The sequence below is a fragment of the Hyperoodon ampullatus genome, assembly GCF_949752795.1.
Source record: "Hyperoodon ampullatus genome assembly, chromosome: 6".
Classification (NCBI taxonomy): Eukaryota; Metazoa; Chordata; class Mammalia; order Artiodactyla; family Ziphiidae; genus Hyperoodon; species Hyperoodon ampullatus.
In genome coordinates this window covers 116,799,590-116,824,948 of record NC_136919.1, presented here as the reverse complement: position 1 = coordinate 116,824,948, position 25,359 = coordinate 116,799,590, and the positions used below count along the sequence as shown (strand labels likewise).

The following is a 25,359-nucleotide window of genomic DNA, read 5'->3' as shown; positions in this document are numbered from 1 at the left end:
GGCCAGGCCACTGAAAGTTTTTGACTTAACTGTCTTCCCCTCAGGAGACAGGAAATTTGGGGAGCTATGGCCTGACGTGGAAGCTTCATTCTAATGCTGTGTATCCACGTCTAGTTTGTGAGGTATCTTACTAGTGACACTGCACCACAGTAGAACCCTTTTGCTACCTCATTCATCCCCTTTGGTTGACTTTCAAGATGGCCCTGGTTTTTACCCAGAATTGCCCCCAGAAGCGTCAGGGTGACAATCCCCTGCTGCCGTCCGGCAATCCGAGTTGCGAGAACGAGATCTCTGTTTGCCAAGTTTGCTTCTGCCCACCATGTTGGAACCCACCGGTGAGCTTGGTCTGAGGAAAGACCAAGAAGGGAAGGTGGGAACAAGTCGCCAACACTCACCACGACAGCAAGGAGTTCAGAAAGTCCGGAGTGGTCGGGTCGGGGCTCAGGGGCGGGGAGGTGACAAAAGCAGCAGCCTTGGCCCAGTTCTTGCTCCAGTACTGGGAGCCGTCAGTCCCCAAGCTGGCGGTGATGGGCTCACCATACACCACGGTCCCTGACAAACAGAGGGCAGAGCTAAGCACTGTGCAAAGAGGGGGGAGGAAACCAACACTGCTGGGACTCACTGCCTGCCCAGCAGCTTGCCCAGAGCTCTCAGCACCCCTTCAGAGAAGGGGCCCGCCTGCTCTCCCGGCTGAGGAAACTCATGTTTGGCGAAGTCAAATACCCCAGCCAGCCAGTCACCGATCCAACGAATACTCCCTAAGACTTCACCTGTGACCCTTGCTCTTCTTTTTCTTTAATTTTTATTTTATATGGGAGTAGAGGTGATTAACAATGTTGTGTTAGTTTCTGGTGTCCAGCAAAGTGAATCAATTAGACATATATCGATGCTTTTTCAGATTCTTTTCCCATGCAGGTTATTACAGAGTATTGAGTAGAGTTCCCTGAGCTGTACAGTAGGTCCTTGCTGAGTATCTATTTTCTATATAGTCGTGTGTGTATGGTAATCCCAACCCCCTAATAATCCCTCCCCCTTACCCCTGCTCTTCTAACTCAACCCTCTCCCCCTAGGGGATCCCAAACATTTCCACCTCCTATTCTGTTGATTCCCAAATCTATTCACAATCTCCAGCTCAGACTGCACTCAAGCACCCAATCCCGAGCGCCATCTAGACTCTTATTTTGGGTGATCCAGGGCACCTCACACTTGACCTCACTGCTCACCAAAACATGCCCCCTGCTCTCCCAGTGTCTCCCAGCCCTTCTCCCAGTGTCCAGTTCTGGTGAAGGAGCTGAGAGAGGAAACAATATGTGACCTCAGTGGGATGAAGCATTTGAGAGCAAGTACACAACCCTCCACATCTGCCCAAGAGACAGCCTGGATCCCAGAGTCACCACCCTGAGGGTCCCCAGATTCACAGCAGACTTTGTGAGAGTGCAAAGTAAAGGACTTTGCACAGTTACAGTACTGAGATTTCAGAGTTTGCAGAAGCCTAGCCTAATTCAGTATATTGTCAAGAAAGAATGTTGATTTCCTGAAGCTTAAATCACGTCCTCTTCTCTATCCACTCATGTCCAAGCCAGAAAATTGGGAATCATTTATATCCATCGAATGCCAATGCTTTAATGCCTTAAATGCATCCATTCCTTTCCACTCCGCATACCTTCCCTTAAAATCAGGACTTCATCATTTCTCCCCAGCTCACCTCCTTCCCCACCTTTTCATCCATTCTCCATGAGTGATCTTCCTAAAACATAATCTTCCCGTCACTCTCTTGCATAAAATCCTCCCAAGGAGCCCTTCTGACTTCAAGGATAGAAACAAACTTCTCACTGAAGCATCTCATGCCTTTCATTAGCCGGCCTCCCATCAAAACTGGTCTCTTCTCTACCATCATCCAAAAACTCCATCCCGTCCTCCACTCCAATAATCCAATAATCATTCGGTTCTAAATTTTTTGATTTTTCAGATAGAGAAAGACAAATATCATATGATATCACTCATATGTGGAATCTAATTTTTAAAAAATGATACAAATGAACTTATTTACAAAACAGAAACAGACTCACAGATTTCAAAAACAAACTTATGGTTACCAAAGGGGAAACGTGGAGGGGAGGGATAATTTAGGAGTTTGGGATTAACATATACACGCTACTATGTATAAAATACATAGGCAACAAGGACCTACTGTACAGCACAGGGAGCTCTGCTCAGTATTCTGTAGGAACCTTTATGGGGAAAGAATCTGAAAAAGAATGAATATATGTATATGCATAACTGAATTACTTTGCTGCATACCTGAAACTAACACATCACTCTAAATCAACTACACGCCAATACAATTTTAAAAAAAATAATTATCAATTTTTGATTCTTCCACTTGATGGAGATACCCTTAGGAAAGTGACTCAATAAATGTGTGTTGAACTGATTGAAGGGTGAGATATTTTATTAAGTAAAGGCATCAGAGCTGGAGTTCGATCCCAGGCCAGCCTCACCACCACCGGGAATTCACCTCTTCTACCTGCTCCCACCAAGGGCTCCCCCGCCCCCCACAGTGGTCCTGCCAAGTGGGCCCTTTTCTCCAAACCCAGGGCCCTCAAGGCCAAACACTCCTCAGTCTGGCCAAACACTCCTCAGTCTGGAATGTGTCTCCTTTCCTCTCCGCGGCCTTTTCCAAGACTTTATCTCTTGGTAACACAGCACTACACCCACTCTGGGACAGCCGCTGCCCTGAGAGCTGGCTCCGAGAGCTGGGCCCCTACCCTGACCCCAGCCTCAGGAATCTCACAAAGGACGCTCTGTTCCGCCAGGGAGTGTTAGAGGTCCGGCAGGCAGCTCACTTGAGGAAATCGGTGACAATCCCCAAGCAGGAGGGAGGGCTCCAGAGCTCAGGGGAAGCCTCCCTCTGAAGGAAGCCCCAGGAAGAGAAAGGTAATGCTCAGAATCACCTGGAAGGTCCCCAGCGTTCCTGACCTCCTCAAAGCCTCCCAGGCAGGATTGGGTCAGGGAGCTGCTGGGCAGCTGCACAAACCGCTCTAACTCATCCCAAAGTAGTAAAACCCGCAACAAGAAGGCCTTGGCTGCTCTCAGGTACATGTCTATGAAATGCAAATGGCTCAGCAGGCCCCAGCTCCCCCAAGGGCCACAGTTTTTGACTGGAGCATCGGCCAGAATTGGCTGAACTGAGGGTAGCTCTTCCAACCCAGCCAAGTCTGGAGGTCCCACTGGCTATCGACTGAGCATGAAGATGATGTCTGGGCGAGTCACTAGGAAAACAAAGGATCCTCAACCTTAAAGGTTTCCTGGCTTTGTCGACATGAAACCAATCAAGAGACAGAACTGCATGGAGAAAAAGAGTGGCTGCCAGTCTTTGGAAATCCTTGGACGAGCATCAGCAGCTTCCCGATCTTCCCATAACTCCTCCCGTAACTCCGATATTCCTCATCCTCTGTCTGAATCTGCACTTCGGTCCTGCCTTTGGAAACTTGAGTACAAGGAGGGGCTGGTTCCTGGGATGTGTCCTGAATCCTACAAGTGTGAGTGCCCTTGACCTCGGTCTTCATCTCACTCTGCAAAATACAACTCAGATTTGGGTGGAGGAGCCAGTAGAGGAGACAGGGCCCATCCCCTCCGTGCCCTGGCCCACGCACCTCGCCGCAAGGGAATGATCTCGGCCTTCGGCCTATGCAAAACCCAGACATGGGTCAGAATTCAAGGTTACTGCTGACCAGACCCGCCTCCTTAGACCAAGGCTGAGCCAGGACTCCTGGGCCGGGGCCAAGCAAAGATGGGGGCACTTAGAGAAGGAGAAAGGCATCTTTCTTTTTTTAAAAATTGGAGTATAGCTGCTTTACAATGTTGTGTTAGTTTCTGCTGTACAACGAAGTGACTCAGCTCTATGTATACACATATCCCCTCCCTCCTGGACCTCCCTGTCACTCCCCGCCTCATCCCACCCCTCTAGGTCATCACAGAGCACCGAGCTGAGCTCCCTGTGCTATACAGCAGGTTCCCACTAGCCGTCTATTTTACACATGGTCGTGTATATATGTCAATCCTAATCTCCCAATTCATCCCACCCTCTCCTTCCCCCTTGTGTCCACATGTCCATTCTCTACGTCTGCATCTCTATTCCTGCCCTGCAAATAGGTTCATCTGTATCAGTTTTCTAGATTCCACATAGATGCGTTAATATACGATATTTGTTTTTCTCTTTCTGACTTACTAGAGTCTGTCATACAGAGTGAAGTAAGTCAGGGAGAAAGCCATCTTTGCAGCTCATTCCTGCTTTGCCCTGTTCAGGGATTCAGACGTCCTTGCTGTCTTTTGGGTTTTCTTCTCTTCAGCCCCCAAAGGCAGGGCAGGAGTTACACCGTCCTGAGGAGGCCTCCACCTCCACCCGTTTCATAAACACTGTACCTGAGACAGCCATGGATGGGCTTCTGGACCTCAGTCAGGCCGCAGACACCACCGCACTGCATGCCGGAAATAATTACCACTAATACTAATAAACCACCAAACAGGCTTCATTGGCCTTTCTGCCCTCCTGCAAACACACTGCTGATGTTTTCTTGGTGGCAGTTAGACCTTCATGCTCTCCTTCTGCGGGGAAAGTCTAAACTGAAGGATGTGATTCCAGGCCAGCCTTTGGCAGGCTCCCTAGGATGGCTGGGAACAGGAGGGCTGGGGGTGGTGTTTATTTACAACGGGCCTGAGTGCATTCATGAAGAAGAAAGGAAGGCTGGGGGTTAGATATGTTTGACAGCTTCCACCCGGCCGGTTAGTCATTTCCCATGAACGAGAAGCAAGAGGACAAATCCAGAACAGAAACAACGGAAAACTCTGTGTGTGTGTGTGTGTGTGTGTGTGTGTGTGTGTATTTCAAAACACAGCCACAAAAGCACAGTGAAAAACTACACAAACACTGGGAATTCCCTGGCAGTCCAGTGGTTAAGACTCTGCGCTTCCACTGCAGGGGGCGCTGGGTTCAATCCCTGGTCAGGGAACTAAGATCCCGCAGGCCCCTTGGCACAGCCAAAAAAAAAAAAAAAAAAAAAACTACACAAATACACACACACACACACACACACACCACTCTCCCTCTCCTCTCAGAGACCCCAGGCCAGAACTCAACACCCTGGCACCTGTCCATGGATAACCCCGTCAGATTTTGCTATCAAGAGTGGATCTAAAGGAACAGAATCTTAAAGTTTTCTGAACTGGCTCTGGGGGTTCTGACATTGGCTCTCTAATCTGATGTGATTTAAAGCACGAATGACCCCACTCCCACTAGTTAAGAGAGCGCTGATAGTACATGGCTGACGGGGCAAAAGAAATGCACAGAACACCACACCCGGTACTTGAAACAGGCAAAGTTCTGGGTAACTGTGTATTTGACACCTTAGAACATTTTTGTCAAACCGAGTATAACACGATTAGCTGGTCGTTCCTAATTACACTGGACAAAGTGAGGAAAGACAAGGATGACTCAGGGATTCAAATTCCCAGCTCAAGGGTCCCATAAATGACCCCAAAGTTTCTACATCTGCTGCCAAAGAGATCCTCATCTCCAGTAGCCTCAGAGCTAAACCAGCTGAAAACTGAACCCAGAGTCTCACCCTGCAAGTGGCTGAACTGAATTCCCAACTTGCAAGCATCTGCCATCAAGGTGAGGGTATTCGGCTGCAATGTCAACTCTTCCGAGGCTCCAGACTGTGTGTGTGTGTGTGTGTGTGTGTGTGTGTGTGTGTGTGTGTGTGTGAGAGAGAGAGAGAGAGAGAGAGAGAGAGAGAGAGAGAGAGAGAGAGTGGTTGTGTTTCTCCAGAGACCTGACCAACACAGATCTTGGTGAGATTTTATAACATTCACAGCCCAACCCACGGGCCACTCTCTGGGTTCAACATTACTAAGTTGTACATTAACTTAACACAAAGGAATCGTCCCCCAGGTTGGGTCAGTCCTCACGGGGCCCGTGACCATGTGCTTCTCATTACACCGCCACCATTCCCACTGACCCGCAGGGCATAGGAAGTCTCATCTCAAGTTTGGGTTGTGAACGTTTCTGCATCTGGGTTCCGGGGGCGGGGAGGGGGGAGTGGGGGAGGGGTGTGCACGGCATGAGGTCATCAGGCACTGCCTACGCGCCACCACTCACACACGGAAGGCATCAGCGCCACGCTCGACCCCTCAAGTGGACAAAATGCAGTCGGACTGAGGGTGCCTGTTGGCGAGAAATCCCGACACTGGATCCTCAGTGGAAAGAGAGCCGGCCCGGAGCCTGGAACTAAGGGTTCTATTTCCCACGGGCTGGGTGACCTGGGGCAAGATAGTCAATCTCTGCATTGCAGTTTCCTTTCCGTGACATGAGCCTATTACATCGACCTGTGTCTAAGTTCTTTTGCAGAGTGAAAACTGCCCAAGGTATCGTGGTGCTGGCTGTGTCTTCATTTGCTTATCTGCAGAGTGGGCTTGGTGACACGCTGTCCTGTGGAAGGACACAGGATGAAGGAAGCAGCGCGGGCAACGCAGCCCCGTGGAAACAGTCCTCACTCACGCTCTATCTCATACCTTCACTTACCTAAACACCTCCTGTCTTGGATTGAGGACCTGCAGGTCTCTGGGTGGAACGCACATGGAGACCAGAGAGGGGAGATGCTACCGCTCCAGCCATTGATGGGATTCTGGTTTTTCAACAGCTCACATTCGCACAGAGATGTTGGGTCGTTTTACACAGCCTGACCCCTCTAAGACCGGGTAGGGGGCTGCAGTGCGTGTCTGTGAACAGTGGCGCCTTCCTCTGCGCTCCAACCATACTTGGCTCGCACCTCTTTGATAAACTACTTCCCATGTGACCATGTGCTCCTGCACCCTGCCACTGCTAGTAAAGGAGCTAACAGGGTTGGGACCATTTCTCACCTCCAGCTCAAATGCCTTAAGGATCACATAGTAAAAGTTCGTGGAATAAATAAGGGAACTCCCTATTTTACAGAGGAAGAAAAGGAGCCACAGCACGTTGGCAGTGTCCCATACCTGCCTCCAGCGTCCAGAAGAAGGCACCTGAAGCTGAAAAACAATCCTCAGCAGAAAATCCTTGCCCCAGGTCAGAGGCATCTTCGCTCTGCTCTTAGTTAAACCAGTCCTTCACTCTTTAATCATTATAGTAGTAGGTACCGTTATTACATAGCCCTTACGTGCATTATCTCATTTAAGCATCATCCTTTTGTCTTTGTCACCACTACTATCCTCCCCTGCAGATGGAAAATGAGACCTAGAGGTGGTAAGTCACCTGCCCACCATCACTTGCTAGTGCCTCGTGGCGCTGGGATTTGATCCAGGACAGGATACTGATCCCAGAGCCCTAACGCTCAGTACAGCTTTATGTTGTTTTTCTTCTTGGTCACCGGGGAAATCCTTGCTTTACTATTATCCATGACTCTGTTGGGTGTCAGGCTCCAGTTTCCACCCAGTTTGTTGAGGCACTAAACCCCAACAGATACCGAGAAGGAGATGGTCACAGCATTTCCCATATTAAAATAATCTCAAAGCATGAAGGTGAGTCAAACATTAATGCAGACCTTCATGGCCCAAGGTCAGATGCCGACGATCAAAGCCCAGTTCCACCATTCACCAGCTCTGAGCTTCAGTTTACTCAGCTGCAAAGTAAAACAAAGTACAGAAATTCCTGCCCCGGCCACCTCCAACGTTGTTATGAAGTTCCAACAAGGTGGAAAGAACCTAAGGGCCTACAAGCAGGTGAGGATTTCTCCTTCTTGCTCATGAGTACCAGGAATTCCTTTCTGGCAGCTAAGTTCATCTAAAGCAAAGGCTCTCAAGGGCTACAGGGCCACTGTCTGAATGCAAGAGCCGCCCTGGGAACCACAAAGCAGACACAGTTGGACTCACACCCCGAAGGTTCTAAATGAATAGACTGAAGTGGTCCCTTCTTGGTGCTCGGCCCCCAGTACACACACAGGGTCTAAGTCATAAAGACAACAGAACGACATCCTGGGGGGCTGAGTCGCAGAGATTTGAGACGGCCTGGACTCCAGCTCTGCATCTTCAATTGGGAAAACTGAGACACAGAAAGCAGAAAGGAGCCGCAGCACTGCCGGCAGGGAGGCCTGGAGCCCAGAGCTCCCTCTGCAGCCCCAGAGCGGGGCCAGTGCCACCTGCCCCAGAACTGAGACACCTCCATCTTGAAATTCAGACAAGTGAGAATCCGAATTGGAAAACATGGCCTCGGTGTATAAATTCTGCTAAACTGAATGTTTAATTATATTAAAACCATATTAAAATGTCCGTTTAACTTTCTATCTCTTACTTTCATCTGGGTATGGTACGGTTACTAAAATAAGCTGCCCCCAACTTCCCCTTTGCACACGTCGTGCCAGCTGTCCACCCTACCCCGCTACGTGGAAGCAGCGATTCTGTGATTAGTGGTGGGTGTTGAGGCTGATTCCCGTATTGCAAATGTGTGCCTGGGTGATAAAGGGCCCAGGTGAGGGAGGGTCACTGACAGTAATCATCCACATGTCTCCTAGAAACACCTCAGAGCTGATTCTAAGTGAATGTTCCATTTCAAAAAGGCAGTTCCTTCTAGCTGCCAGGAGAGGGCAGGTTTCCAAAAAACTGGTAACGCAGCAACCATTTCACGAAGAGCCTAAGGACAAAGGCCCCAGGGGAGCTGCAAAGAACAGGGGTTAGGAATTCATTGCTGGGTCCATCTAGAGGCTAGCAGCTCCTGGGAAAGGCTGACTCAGTGGTCATTGAGCAATTTGTTCCAAGTCTTGCACCAACTCACCCACCAGTGAAAAAATCCGGATCCACGTGGATCACATCCCACAGAGAACCAGAAACAAACCAGAGAGGTCAGACTGCTCACTTGCTGACAGAGAAAGAAAGACACATGGGGAGAGATAAAGGAATCAAAAAAGAATGAGGGGTCAGGGGGAAGGAGAGAGAGACACCAAGAAAGTGGTACAGAGACCAGGAGAAAGCTAGAAGAAAGTCAAGAGAGAAATGGAGACACCGAGCTGGAGAAATGCAAAGAGGCGATCGGGGTGGGAAAGAAAATGGTGAGAGAGGGAGGAAGGAAGAAAGAGGGAGGGAGGGAGGACTCTTCTGTGATACTCATGTTCTGATCCAGCCAAGATCCACCCCAAGTCCACTAAACAGGATCAGGCTTTCTTTCTGTACGTGGAGCTACACTCCCAAGCACAGACCACGTGGTGTGATTACCCGGACTCACAGTCAAAGGCAGGTTCAGTAGGGCTGTGCTGCATTCATAATGCATTAAGGTGCTCAGAGCACATCTCCTGGAAGCAGCACTTAGTAAATTAGTTTCCAAGAACCTTCCCGCTGGAACAGAGAACCAGCCTCAGCCCAGAATATATCGCTATCATCGACAGAGAGCCGCTCCAGCACAAGGAGGACAGGACACGGGGCGGCCAGGGCAAAATCCCCATCCTACGCCCCCATGAGACTCTCTCACACACCCCGGCGGAAATCACTGCCAGCCACGGAGGGGAACGGTGCTTAGCAATCGAAGGTTCCCCAGGATTCTGTGGTGCATGGACTGACGTCATCCGTGTATGTGCCTGGTCCATTTAGGCGGCGTCAAATTGACTCCAACTTTTCTACAGAACTGGGGACAGGAGGCCAGTGTGCCCGTCCACCCACCCTGCGCTGTGCGCGGCTTTAAATAGAGGCCAACGTGGCCGCGGCCCCGGAACACAGCAAGAAACTGGAGCTCCCCGCCGTGCCCAGCTGTAATTAGGTTAATGCTGGAACGTGAGGAGAGCAGAGCGACCCACTTGGCAGGAGGGGTTGGAAAAGCAGCTCTCCCCCCGTCCCCCTCCCCTCTGGAACCTGCGCGCAGTCAGACCGCAGGCAGCACTTACCCTTTTTCCGGGCCTGGGCGATGACCTCCGCGGCGCTCTTGCTCATCACCTTGGTGATGTACAGGGGGCAGTTGGTCTGGTTGGCTATGGTGATGGAACGGTTCACGGCTTCAGCCTCGACCTGCAATAGAGCATCCAAGCGTGAGAACTGTCCCCACACTCAGTCTGTCCCCTGAGCCCGTCTCTACCCTCCTCCCACCGGGAGAGGCCACGGTGAACCAGAGACCACTGTGTCCTCAGGGCTCTACCCTGAGTGGCACTGCAGGCGGGGGATGTGACTTGCCCAGTGTCACTCAATATTGATTGGTTGAAAGGATGGGGCAATTTCTTCCTGGCCCTTGTGGATGGTTCTAAGCGTGGTCAGCATCAGCCGGGGTCTGGAAGACATGCAGGTGCTCAGGTGCCTCGGGCCCTTCCCCAGACCCCCAGGATCAGGAGCTCTGGGGGTGGGACCCAGAAATGTGGCGCTTATGGACCCCAGGTGATATTTACACTTGCTAATGTTTGAGAACCACCATGCTTGGAAACGAATGGCTCCCAGTTTGGTGCATTCACTCCAGGGGCGTGGCCTCCAGTCAAAATATTCAGTGATGAAGTTTTGAGTTTTGTCCCACGCCCACAAATGAAGCCAGCATCATCCAAGAAACAATGCGACCTCACAGGGCTCTGGAGACGGAGCAGGCAGATTTGTGTAAACCAAAGGCCCCGCTGTATAGGCAAACCGATCATCGCCAGCCACAGACTGGTACACCCTTCAGCAGGAGATGGGAGGGCTGCTCTAAGCAGAAACCTGATGCTTTAAACCTGATGCTTCAGTGAATGATGTTCCAAAGACCCCAAGGGATTACTGCTAAATAACCCCAAGGGATGACTCAGCAGGTGAGACTAGTTCTTAGACTGTTACATCGTACAGGGGAATCAGCAGTGTGTGCTTGGCATGAGCAGCTGAAGGGGCAAGTGAGACAATGCAACAGAGGACCTCAGAAAGCCTTTTGCTCCCTCCCGAATCCTGGCAAAAAGGCTGGCTTCAACCCTTCCAGGCAAGGGACTGGGTCTTCCTTGGTTTTTTGCATCCTCCGGGCAGTTCTCCCGGGGTAGCACCTGGTACCCAGCAGGTGCTCAAAAATGTTTACTGAGCAAATAAGTGACTTCATTTTGGGTTAATGGTTAAAGCTAGGCTGTTCCATAAAGAGCTGCTACTTTTCATAAGAAATGACCACGCTCTGGACTGAATCATCTTAGCTAACCAGTCCCTACGGCAGCTCGGCCAAGAGCTGAAGCTCCGCAACTGCGCTAAGGGGTGATCTAATTTAATATACGAGGACAGCCTTCACATTCGGTCTCTTGGGCTTCAACTATGTGAAGAGAGATGTCTCGAGACCCAAAGGCGAACCAAACAGCTCTTGAAAAAGCTCATTAAACATCCAAGTGTTTTTAATTCCTGGCACAGCTGAACAATCGTCCTCCCCTCTCCTGGGCTCCAGTTGGCAACACAAGGGCCTCTAGCCCAGGCAGCACAGAGGAGGGACGTCTTGCATCTCCGCGGTCACCATAAAAGTCCACAGGGTGAAATGCAAACAGGACGCCACTAGAATCTGCATGGCTTCCAGGGGTGCAGGTGACTGTCCAAATTCACTGTCCCAACCCAGACTCTTCTGAAAGCCAACAGAGGCGCTATTCATAAGTTCACGGGACGACGGGTTGGGACCAGGACTGCCCCGGGTGAACCAGAATGCACAGTCATGCTGATTAGGGAGTAAATGGAGCAGAAGTGCCAGTTCTAGGGGGCCCTACCCTGGAGCACTGGCTTCTGTGAAGACTGGTTTGCTGGGAGCATCTGGGTCCCAGGGCCCTGTCTGGATTGGCTCACATCCGCTGGAAGGTGAGCTCTGAGCCCTCCCCACCCCCTAGTCGGGCAACAGGCCTGCAGTGAGGGCAGAGGCTCTAAGGTCACCTGGCGGAGAGAGAAGGTCATGTAAACCCCACGTCTCCACGTTTCACCCAGCACCATGGGAGGATCCACGTGTACCGTTCTGGTGCACATGTCTATGCCTCCGATATTAAACAAAAACTGTCTCACACACAGTGAACTCTGGCTTCAATATTATGACGACGGTATTACACTTTAAACACAAAATTTTGTATTTGTCTCCTTACAGAGCTGTCAGGGATTTAGGGGGTCACCTAAGCCCTGGTTTCTGATTTTAGAGATGGGCCACCCCGAGGTCCAGGGAGCAAAGCAACCTATACAGGCACGCACAGAAGTGTCAGTACACGACACTCCCCTTGCGGCCCAGGTCCCCAGCTGTCTGCATACCCCAGTCATCCAACGGCTCAAGGCCCAGTTAGGAGGTTCCCTCCTCCATCAATAATTCTGTCTTTGTGTGTGTGTGTGTGTGTGTGTGTGTGTGTGTGTGTGTGTGTGTGTGTGTTCTGTTTGTCTGTTTGTTTTGTGCCACACCACACAGCTTGTGGGATCTCACTTCCCCGACCAGGGACTGAACCCAGGCCACAGCAGTGAAAGCCAGGAATCCTAACCACTAGCCCACGAGGGAACTCCCCAGACACCTGTCTTACAGCTGTAACCGGCTCAGAACTCCATCACTTGCCACGCCCCTACTTACTTTGCATTTCCCCCCTTCCTCCCCAGCTTGTCTGGAATCCCTCTCAGAAGGGACCACTTTCTCACATCCACTTCGATGTCCCCACAGGACTCCATCACAACACGTGCTTGGGTACCACTGACGGACAGGAGGTTTCTAGATTTCCACATCCCCTATCGTCTCCCTTTCAATCTTCTCAGCTGAAACCTGGGGGAAAGCCGACTGGCAGTCTCGCACGGTTGGGTTGGAAAGGGCAGCAGAAAGAAGAACATGTCTGGTGTGGTTCAAGCACAAGTTAACCATCATGATGCTGGCGATGGATCATAAAACCAGGAAGGAATTACATTTTTGTATGTTCTTAACTGTTTCTTGTGCATTGGCGACATCTCCTCACTGGACTCTAAGGCTCAGTTCCCTCAGAATGCGTCCATGTTTTAGCCTCTTTATCTCTTACAGAGGGTTTAACACACTGTTCACAGATCCCTGGCGATGAACTAAAAAACCACCCCCAGCAGCCAAGGGAGAAGGGGGTGGCTGGCGCCTGGCAGCTCACAGGGCTGACCTAGAAGCGCACCTGCTCAGGGGAAGCACCGCATGCTGTGCCCGGCCTAGAGTCGGTGCCTCTGAATCAGCTGAGAGGCAGGTGACCGTGGAAAGCAGACAGAAGAGAAAGTGCCCAAAGCAGCCTCTCGTGAGACCACAGGACCCTCCCAAGGAGCCAGAAGCTCCCCGTGTTGGAGCGTTGCCGCTCTGCCAGCCCCTAAAGGAGCCTTCCCAATCTACGACTGGGGATTCTGAGGTTCGCAGTGCAACAGCGGCTACAAGAGAAGTCTCCCGGGCCTCAATGTGGAAAAGCAGGTTTGACGTTTGTGGTCAAAATAGCAACCAGGACCCCTCTCCTCTGATAGCTTTGGCCTGTTCAGTAAACCCAGGGCAGGCTTGCTTTCTATTTGGGGTTTGCAGGGACCTGGGGATGCAAAGCAGACGGTGGGAGAGACGGAAGCAAGCCCCGGGAAGGCTCTGAAATGGAAACAAGCCTCTCACGAGGAGCCCCGGGTATCAGGAAGAGGGGCGTTTGCTTTTCTCAGAGGACAATAGCCTCTTCCTCTTCCCAGCTGATCCAGCCCAGCCACCGGATGGGGTGAGAGTCCACTTTCCAATGAAGCCCAGCCCCAGGTGTCACCACCTGGTTACACAGGCCCGCTGGCTTCCCACTGAGCCTGGGCTCCGGGGTGTGTGTGTGTACACACTGAGGGGGTCGGGAGGGCAGGCAGGATACTGCTTGCACTTTCTAGCTCTCTGATGCTAAACTTCACACCCCCGTGATTTCTTTACGCGAGACACACTTCACCGCAGGACACCTCCGGGCAGCACCACACACAGGCAGCAGAATGGAATGGGTCCCCTGGATCCAGCGGTGCAATGCACTGAATGGCGCCCCCTGGAGGCTGTGTTGCGTTGCCCTCACGGGACGCTCTGAAGCTGAAATGTGGGCTGTCACGCAGTGTCTGGCACTTCTGGGTACTCAGGAAATGCTCGCTCCCAGCGGGGCTTTTACAAGGAAAAGGAGGGAGAGGCACCCCTCTGCCCGTCCTGGAGACCTTGCAGCTCCAAGGCCTGATCCCAAAACTGTTTCACGGCTGAACGCAGGGCCAACCACCTCCGAGGAGGATGGGTCTGGGCACCGTCATGCCTGCGCCCCCCTTCCCACGCCCACAGCTTTATCCAGGGAGATGCGCTTAAAATGATCACCGAGGCCAGCCTTGAAGGGGAAACAAAGGCACAGAAAGGAATCTTCGGAGCATCTGTGCAAGTGAGATGGTGTCTGCACGTGTGCGTGTACATGTATGTGCATGTGTGCGAATGTGCACACACATTGTGTTTCTGTGTACACGTGTGCGTGAGTGTGCATGTGCATGTACATGTGTGCACTTGTGTGTGTGCACCCTTGTGTATAAAACCAGCCTCAGGTATTTTTAGCGTCGGCTACTGGGACTGTCTGCCTCTCCCGCGACCTGCATCCCCAAATCACTGTCCACCAGCCACGGTCACAGCCTGGGGCTCCCCGCAGCCAACAACACAGGGGCCTAAAGAGGTCACTTCAGCCTCCTGCACCCTCGTGCCAGCTCCGGTTCAGCTTTTCCGTGCGCGCGGGAAGGCTGGTGATTGTGAAAGGACCTGCATCCCAGGGCCTGGAGAGGGACCACACAATAGTGAAAATGTAACAGCTTCCATCCTTTCATCTGAGAGAAATGACCCCAGGGCCTCAGATGGTAATGAAAGTACCCTGGTGTGCATGTGTATGTGTGTGACTGTGTCTGTGACTCTGTGTATGTATCTGTGTGCCTCTGTGTGTGTGTACCTGTAACGTGCATGTCTCTGTGTGTGTGTCTCTGTGTGTCTGTGACTCTGTGTATCTCTGTGTGTATGTCTGTGTGTGTATCTGTAACGTGCATGTCTCTGTGTGTCTGTGTGTCTGTGACTCTGTGACTGTGTATCTGTGTGCCTCTGTGTGTATGTCTGTGTGTGTGTACCTGTAACGTGCATGTCTCTGTGTGTGTGTCTCTGTGTCTGTGACTCTGTGTATCTGTGTGCGTGTCTGTGTCTGTGACTCTGTGTGTGTATCTGTGTGTCTATGTGCTCACACACAGTAAAAGGGCAGAAAAAGGAACTGTAAGCCCTCAGTGTGTGCAAGGCATTCTAAGTGGCTTCTACCTTTGCTTTTTTCTGCCTCTTTCCTGCATTCTGTCTCCTTTCCAGCCTCACCCTCCCTCCCCCAAAGCCTAGGGAAAAGGCTGGGGAGACGAGACAACTCACCTGACCCGGGCAGCCCACTGATGGCGCCTTCAGTGCCACACCCTCAGAATCCATTTTCTGCTGGGGGGGGCAGAGTCCATGGGTCCTAACGTGACCCCTTCCCAGACTCAGAGGGGATGTCCTGGCCCTAAAGTTCTGCGATTTGGGGACCCTGGTCCCATCCATATCCCTCTCACCCAGCATCTCCCTCCACCTGTTTCCAGGAGGAAAAATCCTAATTTTAAGTCACCATCCATTCCCGTGATGATTTTATCTGTCCTCTCTGCCTGTCTCTTTTCCTGGAAGGACAAAAATCTATTCATTTCCATGAGACCCCCAGCATCCTCCGCTCAGAGCTGTCAAGTCCTCCAACGCCTGACCTTGAGCCTTTCATTAAAGAGCCAACTCCTGAAAAGCATTCAGAGCCACAGATTCTAATTTAGAAAAACAGGTTCTCTGTCACATAAGATGTGAGCACCCCCTTGTCACTCACAAGCCTCGCCACCCAGGACAGTGACTCTCAACCCCGAGGCCAGCAAGAACCCTGCTCTGAATTTTCCCTCCTCGATTTTGAAAGATTCTGTCTACCATACTCTGATGATTATGTTATACCCTGTGCAGACTTATCACGGAAAAACTTACAGTCCCCCTTCTGCTTTCTAGACACTTAGAGGAGCTTTTATGGTAAGATTTTGGAGGCCCTGGCTTATGAACCACAAAACCCCAACTGCTGGATGCTAATAAAAAGCTGTTTGTGTCTGTCTACCCAAGAAAGGGCTTGAAGAATTAGAGACAGAAACAGGAGTCTTTAGGCTAAACAAGCCATACTGCTTTACCCCACAGCACAGTCTAACCCTTTACTTTGCCTGTGTAGACACTTCTCAGTGGGTGATGTGACTTCTCAGAGGGACCAAAATCAGCACCCGAGAAGCCCAATTCTCAACAGGCAGGAAGTGGGTTCTCTGTGGCTCTGGTGGCGCCCGCCCCAGAACACGGACTCATGCATTCCATTCAACAGACGCTCACCTCCTCGGGCCGGCTCAGCACATGTCCCTCAGGGCCCGTGATGCCCAGATCCAGGATCCTCTGCTGCTCCTGCAGTGTTTAAAGAAAAGCAGGCTTTCAGGGAGAGCTGGACCCCAGATGGCTCTGACTGCTGAGACGTGGGTAAAAATTACTCGGGCAAGACATCAAAATGGCACGCTGGGGCTTCCCTGGTGGCGCAGTGGTTGAGAGTCCGCCTGCCGATGCAGGGGACACGGGTTCGTGCCCCGGTCCAGGAAGATCCCACATGCCACGGAGCGGCTGGGCCCGTGAGCCATGGCCGCTGAGCCTGCACGTCCGGAGCCTGTGCTCCGCAACGGGAGAGGCCACAACAGTGAGAGGCCCGCGTACCACAAAAAAAAATTTTTTTTTAAATGGCACGCTGACCACTCAGCCCTCATCCCAAGACCCCACGAAGAGAGGGCACGGTACCCTGCTTCCAGTGCTGCCCGAGCTATGACAGATCAGTTACAGCCTCCCAAATATGTGCAGCTGTCCCCTGGGATGCCGAAAGCCAATGTGTCCCCAGCCCTGGGCTACAGTGTAAAATATCTATATGTGGACATCCACGGGCAGCCACATCACAGCGCTGAGAGGAAGGACTTCTCTGTGGAAAGGCTACATGTCCTACAGAAGATGCCGAGCGGCACGTGCACCCCTAACATCCGCGCTGTCAGTGAGGCTCTTTGCACAGTCCCACTGGGTCACTCCGCTTTTCCCCACCGGAGCTGAGCTATGAAAGCTGCTCCACTCTCGAGCCTGCCTTTCACTCCGTGGGTCACGTGGAGGTGATGAAGAGAAAGCACATACCTCTGCAATGATGTCGCCGTTTTCCGCGTGGACTTGAGCAATCGCTCCAATGTCCCGGATCACGCTCAGGACTTCATAGATCTGAGAGAGGGAGGGGGTGGGATCAGAGACGGGGACCTCTGTCTTCCTGGTCACAAGTACAGCACCTCCCTGACAGCCACAGGGACCAGCACAGGGACCCCTGGCTGCTTCTATTAAGGCCGGCTTTTCTGACACGCCCGAGGGCAGTGTTTCTGGCCACCAGTGGCAGAGCAGGACCTCTCGGTAATTAACAGAGGCAGCGTAACCTAAAAGGGCTGGAATTAGGAGAAGCTCTTGGTGACACCTTCTCTGCACCAGGTTTGCTGAAGAGGGTCGGAGAACACCTCTCCGTCACACTGGCCCACGGCAGGTGGCTGATTCCAGAGCTTGGTGGATCACCTGTCCTGGGGGACCAGGGCACTGGGCTTGTACCCTCCCTAAAGGGAGTTACATCAGGGGCTTCATCCACCAGCCATTTCCCGTGAGCATTCATTGGAGGCAGCTTTCAAGACAACAGCAGTGGTTCGAACATACCGAATGCCAGTGATCAGGCTTTTCTTACCTGGGAATCCGTTAGCTGGAAGCGATCTTTGAAAGCCATGTACACGAGGAAGGAGTTTACCCCTAGTGGACAGACAAAACAGAGGTGGAGACGTGACCAATAGATAAAGCAATAATCTGGAAGGGAATAAGGAAGTAATAATATTACGCATATGTATGCAGAGAGACAGAAAGTCAGAGAAAGAGGGAGAGACAAAGGGAGACAGAGATGGAGACAGAGGGAGAATGATAAAGCGAATGTGGTAAAATACGAACAACTGGCGAATCTGGCAACAGGGTGCCTAAGGATTCTTTTTAGTATTTTTACAATTTTCTCTAAAGTTAAAACTATATCAAAATTTTAAATTGCCCGTGTTTGTACACCCGTGTTCACAGCAGCATTACTCACGATAGCCAAAAGGTGGAAGCAAAATGTGTCTGTGGATGAATGGATAAACAAAATGGGGTCCAGCCATACAATGGGATGTTATCCAGCCTTAAAAAGGAAGGGAATTCTGACACAGGCTACAATATGGAGATGAGCCTCGAGGACATTCTGCTAAGGGGAATACGCCAATCACAAAAGGACAAATACTGTAGGATTCCACCTATTGGCCAAATTCATAGACACAGAAAGGAGAATGGGGGTTGCCAGGGGCTGGGAGGAGGGAGAAGGGGAAGTTATTGTTTAATGGGGACAGCGTTTCATTATGGAACAATGAAGAAAGGTCTGCAGACGGATGGTGGTGATGGCTGCACAACAAGGTGAATGTTCTTCATGTCACTGAACTGCACACTTAAAGACGATGAAGATGGTAAAGTGTACACTATGTTGTATTTTACCACTATTAAAAGTGAAAAGTTAAAAATAAAAGTTGCTCTTAACCATTGTGACTTTAACAAGAAGATGAATTAGAAGACCCTGCAGATGAAGATCTATAATAAATGTCGTTTCTCTGGTAAACCGATTGCCTTCCAGGCTGATTTTTAAGAAACGTTTTTAACAAGAAAAGGGCTGTGAGTGTGACAAGCAGACATCACAGTTCTCACCCTGGCATTTTAGAGTTCTTGCTTCCAGAGGCACCAGACCAAACAACCCTGCTTAACATTCATCACAATGGTAAACAACTGTTCTGACAACCTGCTTGCCTTGGAGCTTAATTCAAGTTGTCCGGGGGTGCTGGAAGCTGCCTGGGTTCAATGCCTCAGGACATCCCTGCCCTTGTCCCCTGCTAGGCAACAGTTGCTATGGGAGCCCTCCAGGCTGATGTGGAGTAAATTTATTATAAGTCTTGAATCCATTTGAGTACTCTCAAAAGTGAGAAAGGTCAAGGGTTACCTAGTTGCATTCACATGGGACCTTCATGCTGCAATGAATCTTAAGGTATCTAACCCAATACCCTCATGTGAGATTTTTTTTCCTCATTGAGACTCATAAAATTTAAGTGATTTGCCCAAGGTCATACAGCTAGCTTCTGGAAGAGCAGAGAGATGTACCCAAGACTCCAGATTTTTATGCTAGGCTTTTTCTACCAAATCTATGGATAGCTACCAGATCCATGCCTAGATTTTACTCATAGCTCATGGCATTTCTGAGCCTAGCAGTCCCAGAACCCTAAAGCATAGATGCTTCCTTGACGATTAGGATCCAAAGAGGTCAACAGGTGACCCCACGTGACCTCCAGTCTATAGCCAAGGTCAAGGAGACGCCCAAAGATGAATGCGGTCTGGTAACACCACCCAAACCCCCAAGGTTCCTGTGGACAAGAGAGTCCCAGAGGCACCTTGAGGTAGTTAAGATTTCCCCCAGCCTCCCTGGGAATCTTTCAGAACCCCATCCTTAGAATCTTCCTCCCCAACATGGTCCTATGGACAAAGACAGACCCTGCAGGTGGTCCCAGAGCCTCATCACCCTCAAATCTACCCTGATTCTTCTGGGTTTGCAGGAAGAGACTGCTCAAGTCCTGTACTCAGGGTCCTGGGCTCTCTCCTAAGACTGCCCAGAATCCTCCCTGGGATATCCATGTTATCCTTTGGGAGCAAATCACTCTCCAGCCTGGCTGGCGCACACAGTTCGCTCACACCACTAAGCTGTGACTAGCTGTCTGGCCACCTGCAATCAGCACGAGCTGCAGCCTAAGCCCTCCCTCTTGGCAGGCACGGGGGTGCAGAAGGCACCAATCAGCACTCTTCCCAGAGCTCTCCTTCAGAGCTCAGCCAGCTCGTGGGCTGAGAAGGAAATGTCCCCAGAAGGCGCTGGGGCAGGACAACCTACCGTGGTCCTTCACCAGGGCCTCCATCTCCTCCTGGATGCCCTTGTGCCACTCGGTGATGTCCACGTGCAGAGAGTAGTCGCAGCAGGACTTGCTGTCGGCCCATTCCCTCCACTGGTCGAAGGCAGCCAGCAGGCTGGTCCCAGGCTCGGGAACCACATGGTCAACTAGAAAGGAACAGACATGCGTCGTCACCAACAGGAGCTTCAAGGGCTGCGGGCCAGCAGCTGTTTCCCCATTTCGACCCTGAACCAGGGCTTCTTGGGTTCAAAATTGAGATGATGATCTCTACAACCAGATGCTAAAAATCCACTTAAGCCAGCCGACTACCCAAGAAGGAGAAAGCAGAAACTTGGCACGGCATGACTCCTCCAGTGAAACCACGCACGACCTGCCCTGATCTGATTTCCCAGCTCAAAACCGCTGAAAGCACAGAGCTCGGGCACATTTCAAGGACAATGAGTCCTTACGGACAATGGCAGTGTCAGATGGCGGGCCAGAGCCGGCAAGCCCTTCCTTGTGTTGATAGCTGGCTTGTGAGACGCCCCCTACCAGACGGCAAGGAACTTGAGGATGCTGGACCGGAGCCACGCAGACGGGGCCTTTTAGAAGTTCCCCGGCATATCCACTCTCTCATCACCACTCGGATTTCTGTGGCATAATACCACTTTGTAATTTAAGGGAGATCTTTCATCCTACGAGTTCAAAGCATTTGAAAACTGCGGTTATTGTTATATTATTACTGAGGTAGGCTAATACAGAGGACAGAGGCCCCTGGAGTCAGGCTCACCTGAGTCTGTTTCTTGCCTCCACCCCCCACCAGCAAGGTGAGCTACTTAATCTCCACTACCCCGAGTTTCTGTGCTGGTTGAAAATAGGGATATGACGTACCCCATACATTTGTTATAAGGACTCAATGAGACGGCATGTCAACCTCATGTCACTCCCCGATTTAAATCCTCCAACGGCTTCCCCTTACTCTTCAGATAAAAATTAAAGTTCCCAACAAGGTCTTCAAGATCTTGGCTTGGCCCCTGCCTACCTCTACAAATCACCCTGGACCATCTACCCCTTGCACTCTGATCTCCAAACACACAGGCCGTCTTTCAGCCTCCTCCCTTCTGCCACAGGGCCTTTGCACATGTTGTCTCTCCTAGGTCCTGAAGAGCTCTCGCCCAGTTACCATGGTGATTATGACTCATCTCCTGCACAGAGACACTGAAATACATCCTGAAATGACGTGTCCAAGGTTGAATCAAACTTACGCAACCAAGAAGACAAAACCCAGGACTCTTGATGCCTAAAGCAATGAATCATTCCTCTAAATATTAGATTTTCTACACCCAGGTAAGCAGTTCTCAGCTAAGAAAATGCCAGCCCAGGCAATGCTAGTGAGCTCAGATTTCTGAAGTGGATCAAATCTTGCAGACGCTGCTCAACTGTAATCAACTGAGCTTGGCTTCACATGCTTGAAAATACGGACATCTAGGCTGAATTTTCTTTTGACAAAATTTACTTTTTATAAGTAGTAGTATATGTAATTAAATGGGTAAATACATTGCTGGTATTGTAATACATATAACATATAATGTTACCTAACAAAACCAATGAGGATATACACTTCTAATACAAGTCTGCTCCATCTGTAAAATACTAACAGAGAAACTCTGACAAAGTGATTTCAAGTTTTCTTCTTAGATTGTGTCCCCCTGCCCCTGGCAAAAAGAAAAAAAAAAAAAGAAGAAGAAGAAGAAAAAAAGGACGAAAACCTGACTCTGTAGCAATCACAGTTTGGGCAGTATCTCCCTAGTCACGCCCCTGGCTTCATCACCTGCCCTCCTCCAAAAAGCCTTTGGTAGCTGTCCACCATCTCTAGAGTGAAATTCTAACTCCTTTTCTTGGTCCTGAAGACCGGTCCCTGCTCATCTCTCCAACATAATCTCTGCCACCTACCCCCTGCTCACCACCTTCAGGCCACCCCGGCCTTGCTTCACTCTTTGACCTGCCCAACTCCCCGACCTCCAGGCCTTTGCACAAGCAGTGCTCTTTCTTTGGAAATCCATTCACCTTGCTCTTTCCTTGGGCATCTCGTTTTTCTCCCTCTGATTGGGTGAAATGTCACCATCCAGGGTCACATCCCTCTTCCTTCTGATTGGGTTAAATGTCACCATCCCAGGGCCGCACCCCCATGTGCAGTAGTTTCTGCATCATTTCCATACTTTACTCTCTGACTCTCCCCCTCCCATCCCCTGTCGCTGGCATGTAAACTCCCTCAGAGCAGGGGGTAGGTGCCTAGACATAGGAAGTGCTCAATACCTATTTTCAACAAATGAATGAATGCTCCCTTCCAGTTCCCACGCCACCCTGTAAGATCAGGACATGCCCTCCTGGGAACACAATCAGATTTTCCTGCTCAACTCCAAGCATAGGTAAGATCATCGGGTGCTATGCTCCTTGAAGTTCAGGGTGTATAAAAATTATCTTGAGAGCTTATTAAAACCCAGGCTCTGGGCTTCCCTGGTGGCGCAGTGGTTGAGAGTTCGCCTGCCGATGCAGGGGACACGGGTTCGTGCCCCGGTCCGGGAGGATCCCACATGCCGCGGAGCGGCTGGGCCCGTGAGCCATGGCCGCTGAGCCTGCACGTCCGGAGCCTGTGCTCCGCAACGGGAGAGGCCACAGCAGTGAGAGGCCCGCGTACCGCAAAAAAAAAAAAAAAAAAAAAAACCCAGGTTCCTGGACATCACCCCCAGACTTTCGGATTCTGTAGGTCTGGGCTGGGACCTGAGAATCTGAACTTTTAATAAGCTCCCTGGGAGCTTCCACTCTGAGCATCACTACCTGAGGAAAAATCTTTTCCCACTGATTTCTTCTGCCAAACCGCCACTGACTCCTGCCCACTTTACCATCAGGGTCCTGTTTACTACACAACAGCATTATCACTGGCCAAAACTATCTGGTTCTCTCCATATCCAAAAGCAGCTCGTAGAGTTATGAACCCTTGAAAACTCAGGACACAGGCAAAGCTGAGGGCTTCAGGGAAATAAACACATTTCCTCCAAGAGCTAATGACGCTCAGAAACGTGTCCACGAAAAGCCTCCACGTGTTTTCCCACAGTTCTCTTTAAATAGAAGCTCTCCTGGGAAGAGCGGCTCCAGGGAACAGGGCAGAGTGTCAGACTCATTTCCGGAGGGAGGAGAGATTCTCCTCCGAGGACAGAGCCTGGAAATGACTTGCATGGAACTCACAGGCCTTTTCCCTGGTGACTTTCCTAAGCCATCTGTCCCTACGAGAGCCTGGCTTCTGCCTGACAGTTGACTTCTCTCCGCTCTTGTAAGACGTTGACGGACAGCTCATCAACCCAGCCTGGCATCGGACCAGGAAAGGATGGCCTTTGGGGTTGGTGAACCCCAAGTTCTGACTCTGACTCCTGCTGCCTCACCCCCCTGCTGTGTATATTCATTGGGATCCCCCTCTCTTCACATATAAAACGTGGGCATGAAACAACTACCGTTGAGTGCAGGGCTGTAAGAAGTTCAAGAAAGCGTGTGATGGGCTTCCCTGGTGGCGCAGTGGTTGAGAGTCCACCTGACGATGCAGGGGACGCGGGTTCGTGCCCCGGTCCGGGAAGATCCCACGTGCCACGGAGCGGCTGGGCCCGTGAGCCTGTGCGTCCGGAGCCTGTGCTCCGCAACGGGAGAGGCCACAACAGTGAGAGGCCCGCGTACCGCAAAACAAAAAAAAAAAAAAAGAAAGCGTGTGAAAGCACCTTCCAAAACATCTGGTACACGCTGCGGCTTCGTTCCCTCGGGATGAGCTATCGGAAACACCACTGTGGTTTCAGGAGGAGGCCTGTGAACCTGGTTTATGAGACAGCCAAGAAGATGTCCCAGGACAGCGGCCTGAATTGAGGGGTTCCAACCAGCGTCCGGAGGTGCCTGTATTTAGAAGACACCAGCTCTTTCCAAAGGACTGTTATTACTTCTCTTGAAACTGTCAAAGGACCTACTTTTTTTAACAGCTTTACTGAGACATAATTCACATACCAGCCAATTCGCTCATTTAACCTGTTCGGTTTTTAGTCTTGTCACAGAGTTACGCAGCCATCACCACAGTCTAGTGGTAGAACATCACCCAAAGGAGAAACCCCATAGCCGTCAACTACCCCTCCCCACACCCTCCCACCTCTGCTACTCCCAGCCCAAAGCAACCGCTAATCGGCTCTCCGTCTCTACGGATTTGCCTACTCTGGATATTTCATATAAAAAGAATCATACAATATGTGGTCTTTTGTGTCTGGCTTCTTTCACTTAGCATAGTGTTTTCAAGGTTCATCCATTATCGCATGTATCAGCACTTCATTCCTTTTTATTGCCTTGAGTGGTTTTGGTACCCTGTTGTTATGTTTATTGGATATCGGCAAAGTGTTAACACCACGTAAACATGCTGCTCCTGGAAAATTCAAATCTAGGACCTCTTTGGAGTCTGTAGTATTTAAAAGACCCTATTTTTTAAACTTCTTATAGTAATTGTAGATTCACATGCAGTTGTAAGAAACGACACAGACAGATGCTCAGACCCTCCACCCAGTGACACCCCCCCAGCCAGGGGTGATGTCTCGCTAACCTGAGTACAACATCACACCTAGGAAGTCAGCCCTGACATAATCCAAGACCCCAGATTTTCAAAAAGCCAGCGGTTAATGTTTCTGATCAATTTGCATGGGGCCCTTCGTATTCAGAACACATAGAGATGCTAGAAAATCACCACCGCAGTCCCGGTTCTGGAATTGAGGTGGCTGAACAAGAACAACATTCCAGGTCTGCTGGGGGGAGAAGCAGGTAAAGCAGGAGAAAGATGCGGGGGTGGTCAGCCCTGCCGGGTCCCCCCTCGGGCCCTCCCCCTGCCTCTCCGAAGCCTCACAGACAGACCCTTGTAGGGGCAGGTCTAGAATCTCCTGCAGTCCGTACACACACCACCGGCGCTCCCTGGGGCCTCGAAACTCTCAGAACTGCCCATCACCAGCCTCCCCTTCCAGAATCAGCGCTGCCTCGTTCTCCAGGCCCTGCACTGTGTGAGCGCACGCGCTGGCCTCGCCCATTTCCATCTTAGATAAATTAATGGACTTGAATTAAAAGCAAACCATCAGGGAGATAACAACACAAACCACCGCTGGCTTATCTATGGAGTTTCGGGGGGCTGGCGTCTACTCAGCGAAATGCCAGGTGACCTAGTCAGCAGGGAATGGCTTTTGTTGGTAGAGAGATAAGAGCCTCTGGGGAGCCCAGCCTGACAGTTTTGTTCTGAAAAAAGGCAGAAAGGGAAGAGAAAGCACCTGTGCCCGGGGATATGAGAGGGACACATAGGAG

At 50.9% G+C, this 25,359-nt stretch overlaps 1 protein-coding gene across 2 annotated transcripts in view; it reads right to left on the bottom strand.

The window, feature by feature from the left end:
- DPYSL2 (dihydropyrimidinase like 2) overlaps window positions 1-25,359 on the bottom strand; it is a gene marked incomplete at both ends in the record, with an annotated part of 116,490 nt that overhangs the window by 10,361 nt on the left and 80,770 nt on the right. For both annotated transcript variants that reach the window (XM_079706425.1, XM_079706426.1), the window contains 6 exons: window positions 396-552; window positions 9,906-10,026; window positions 16,331-16,399; window positions 17,159-17,239; window positions 17,742-17,803; window positions 19,995-20,159. In XM_079706425.1, coding sequence (XP_079562551.1) covers window positions 396-552; window positions 9,906-10,026; window positions 16,331-16,399; window positions 17,159-17,239; window positions 17,742-17,803; window positions 19,995-20,159 — 655 coding nt within the window. The remainder of the gene's footprint in view (window positions 1-395; window positions 553-9,905; window positions 10,027-16,330; window positions 16,400-17,158; window positions 17,240-17,741; window positions 17,804-19,994; window positions 20,160-25,359) is intronic.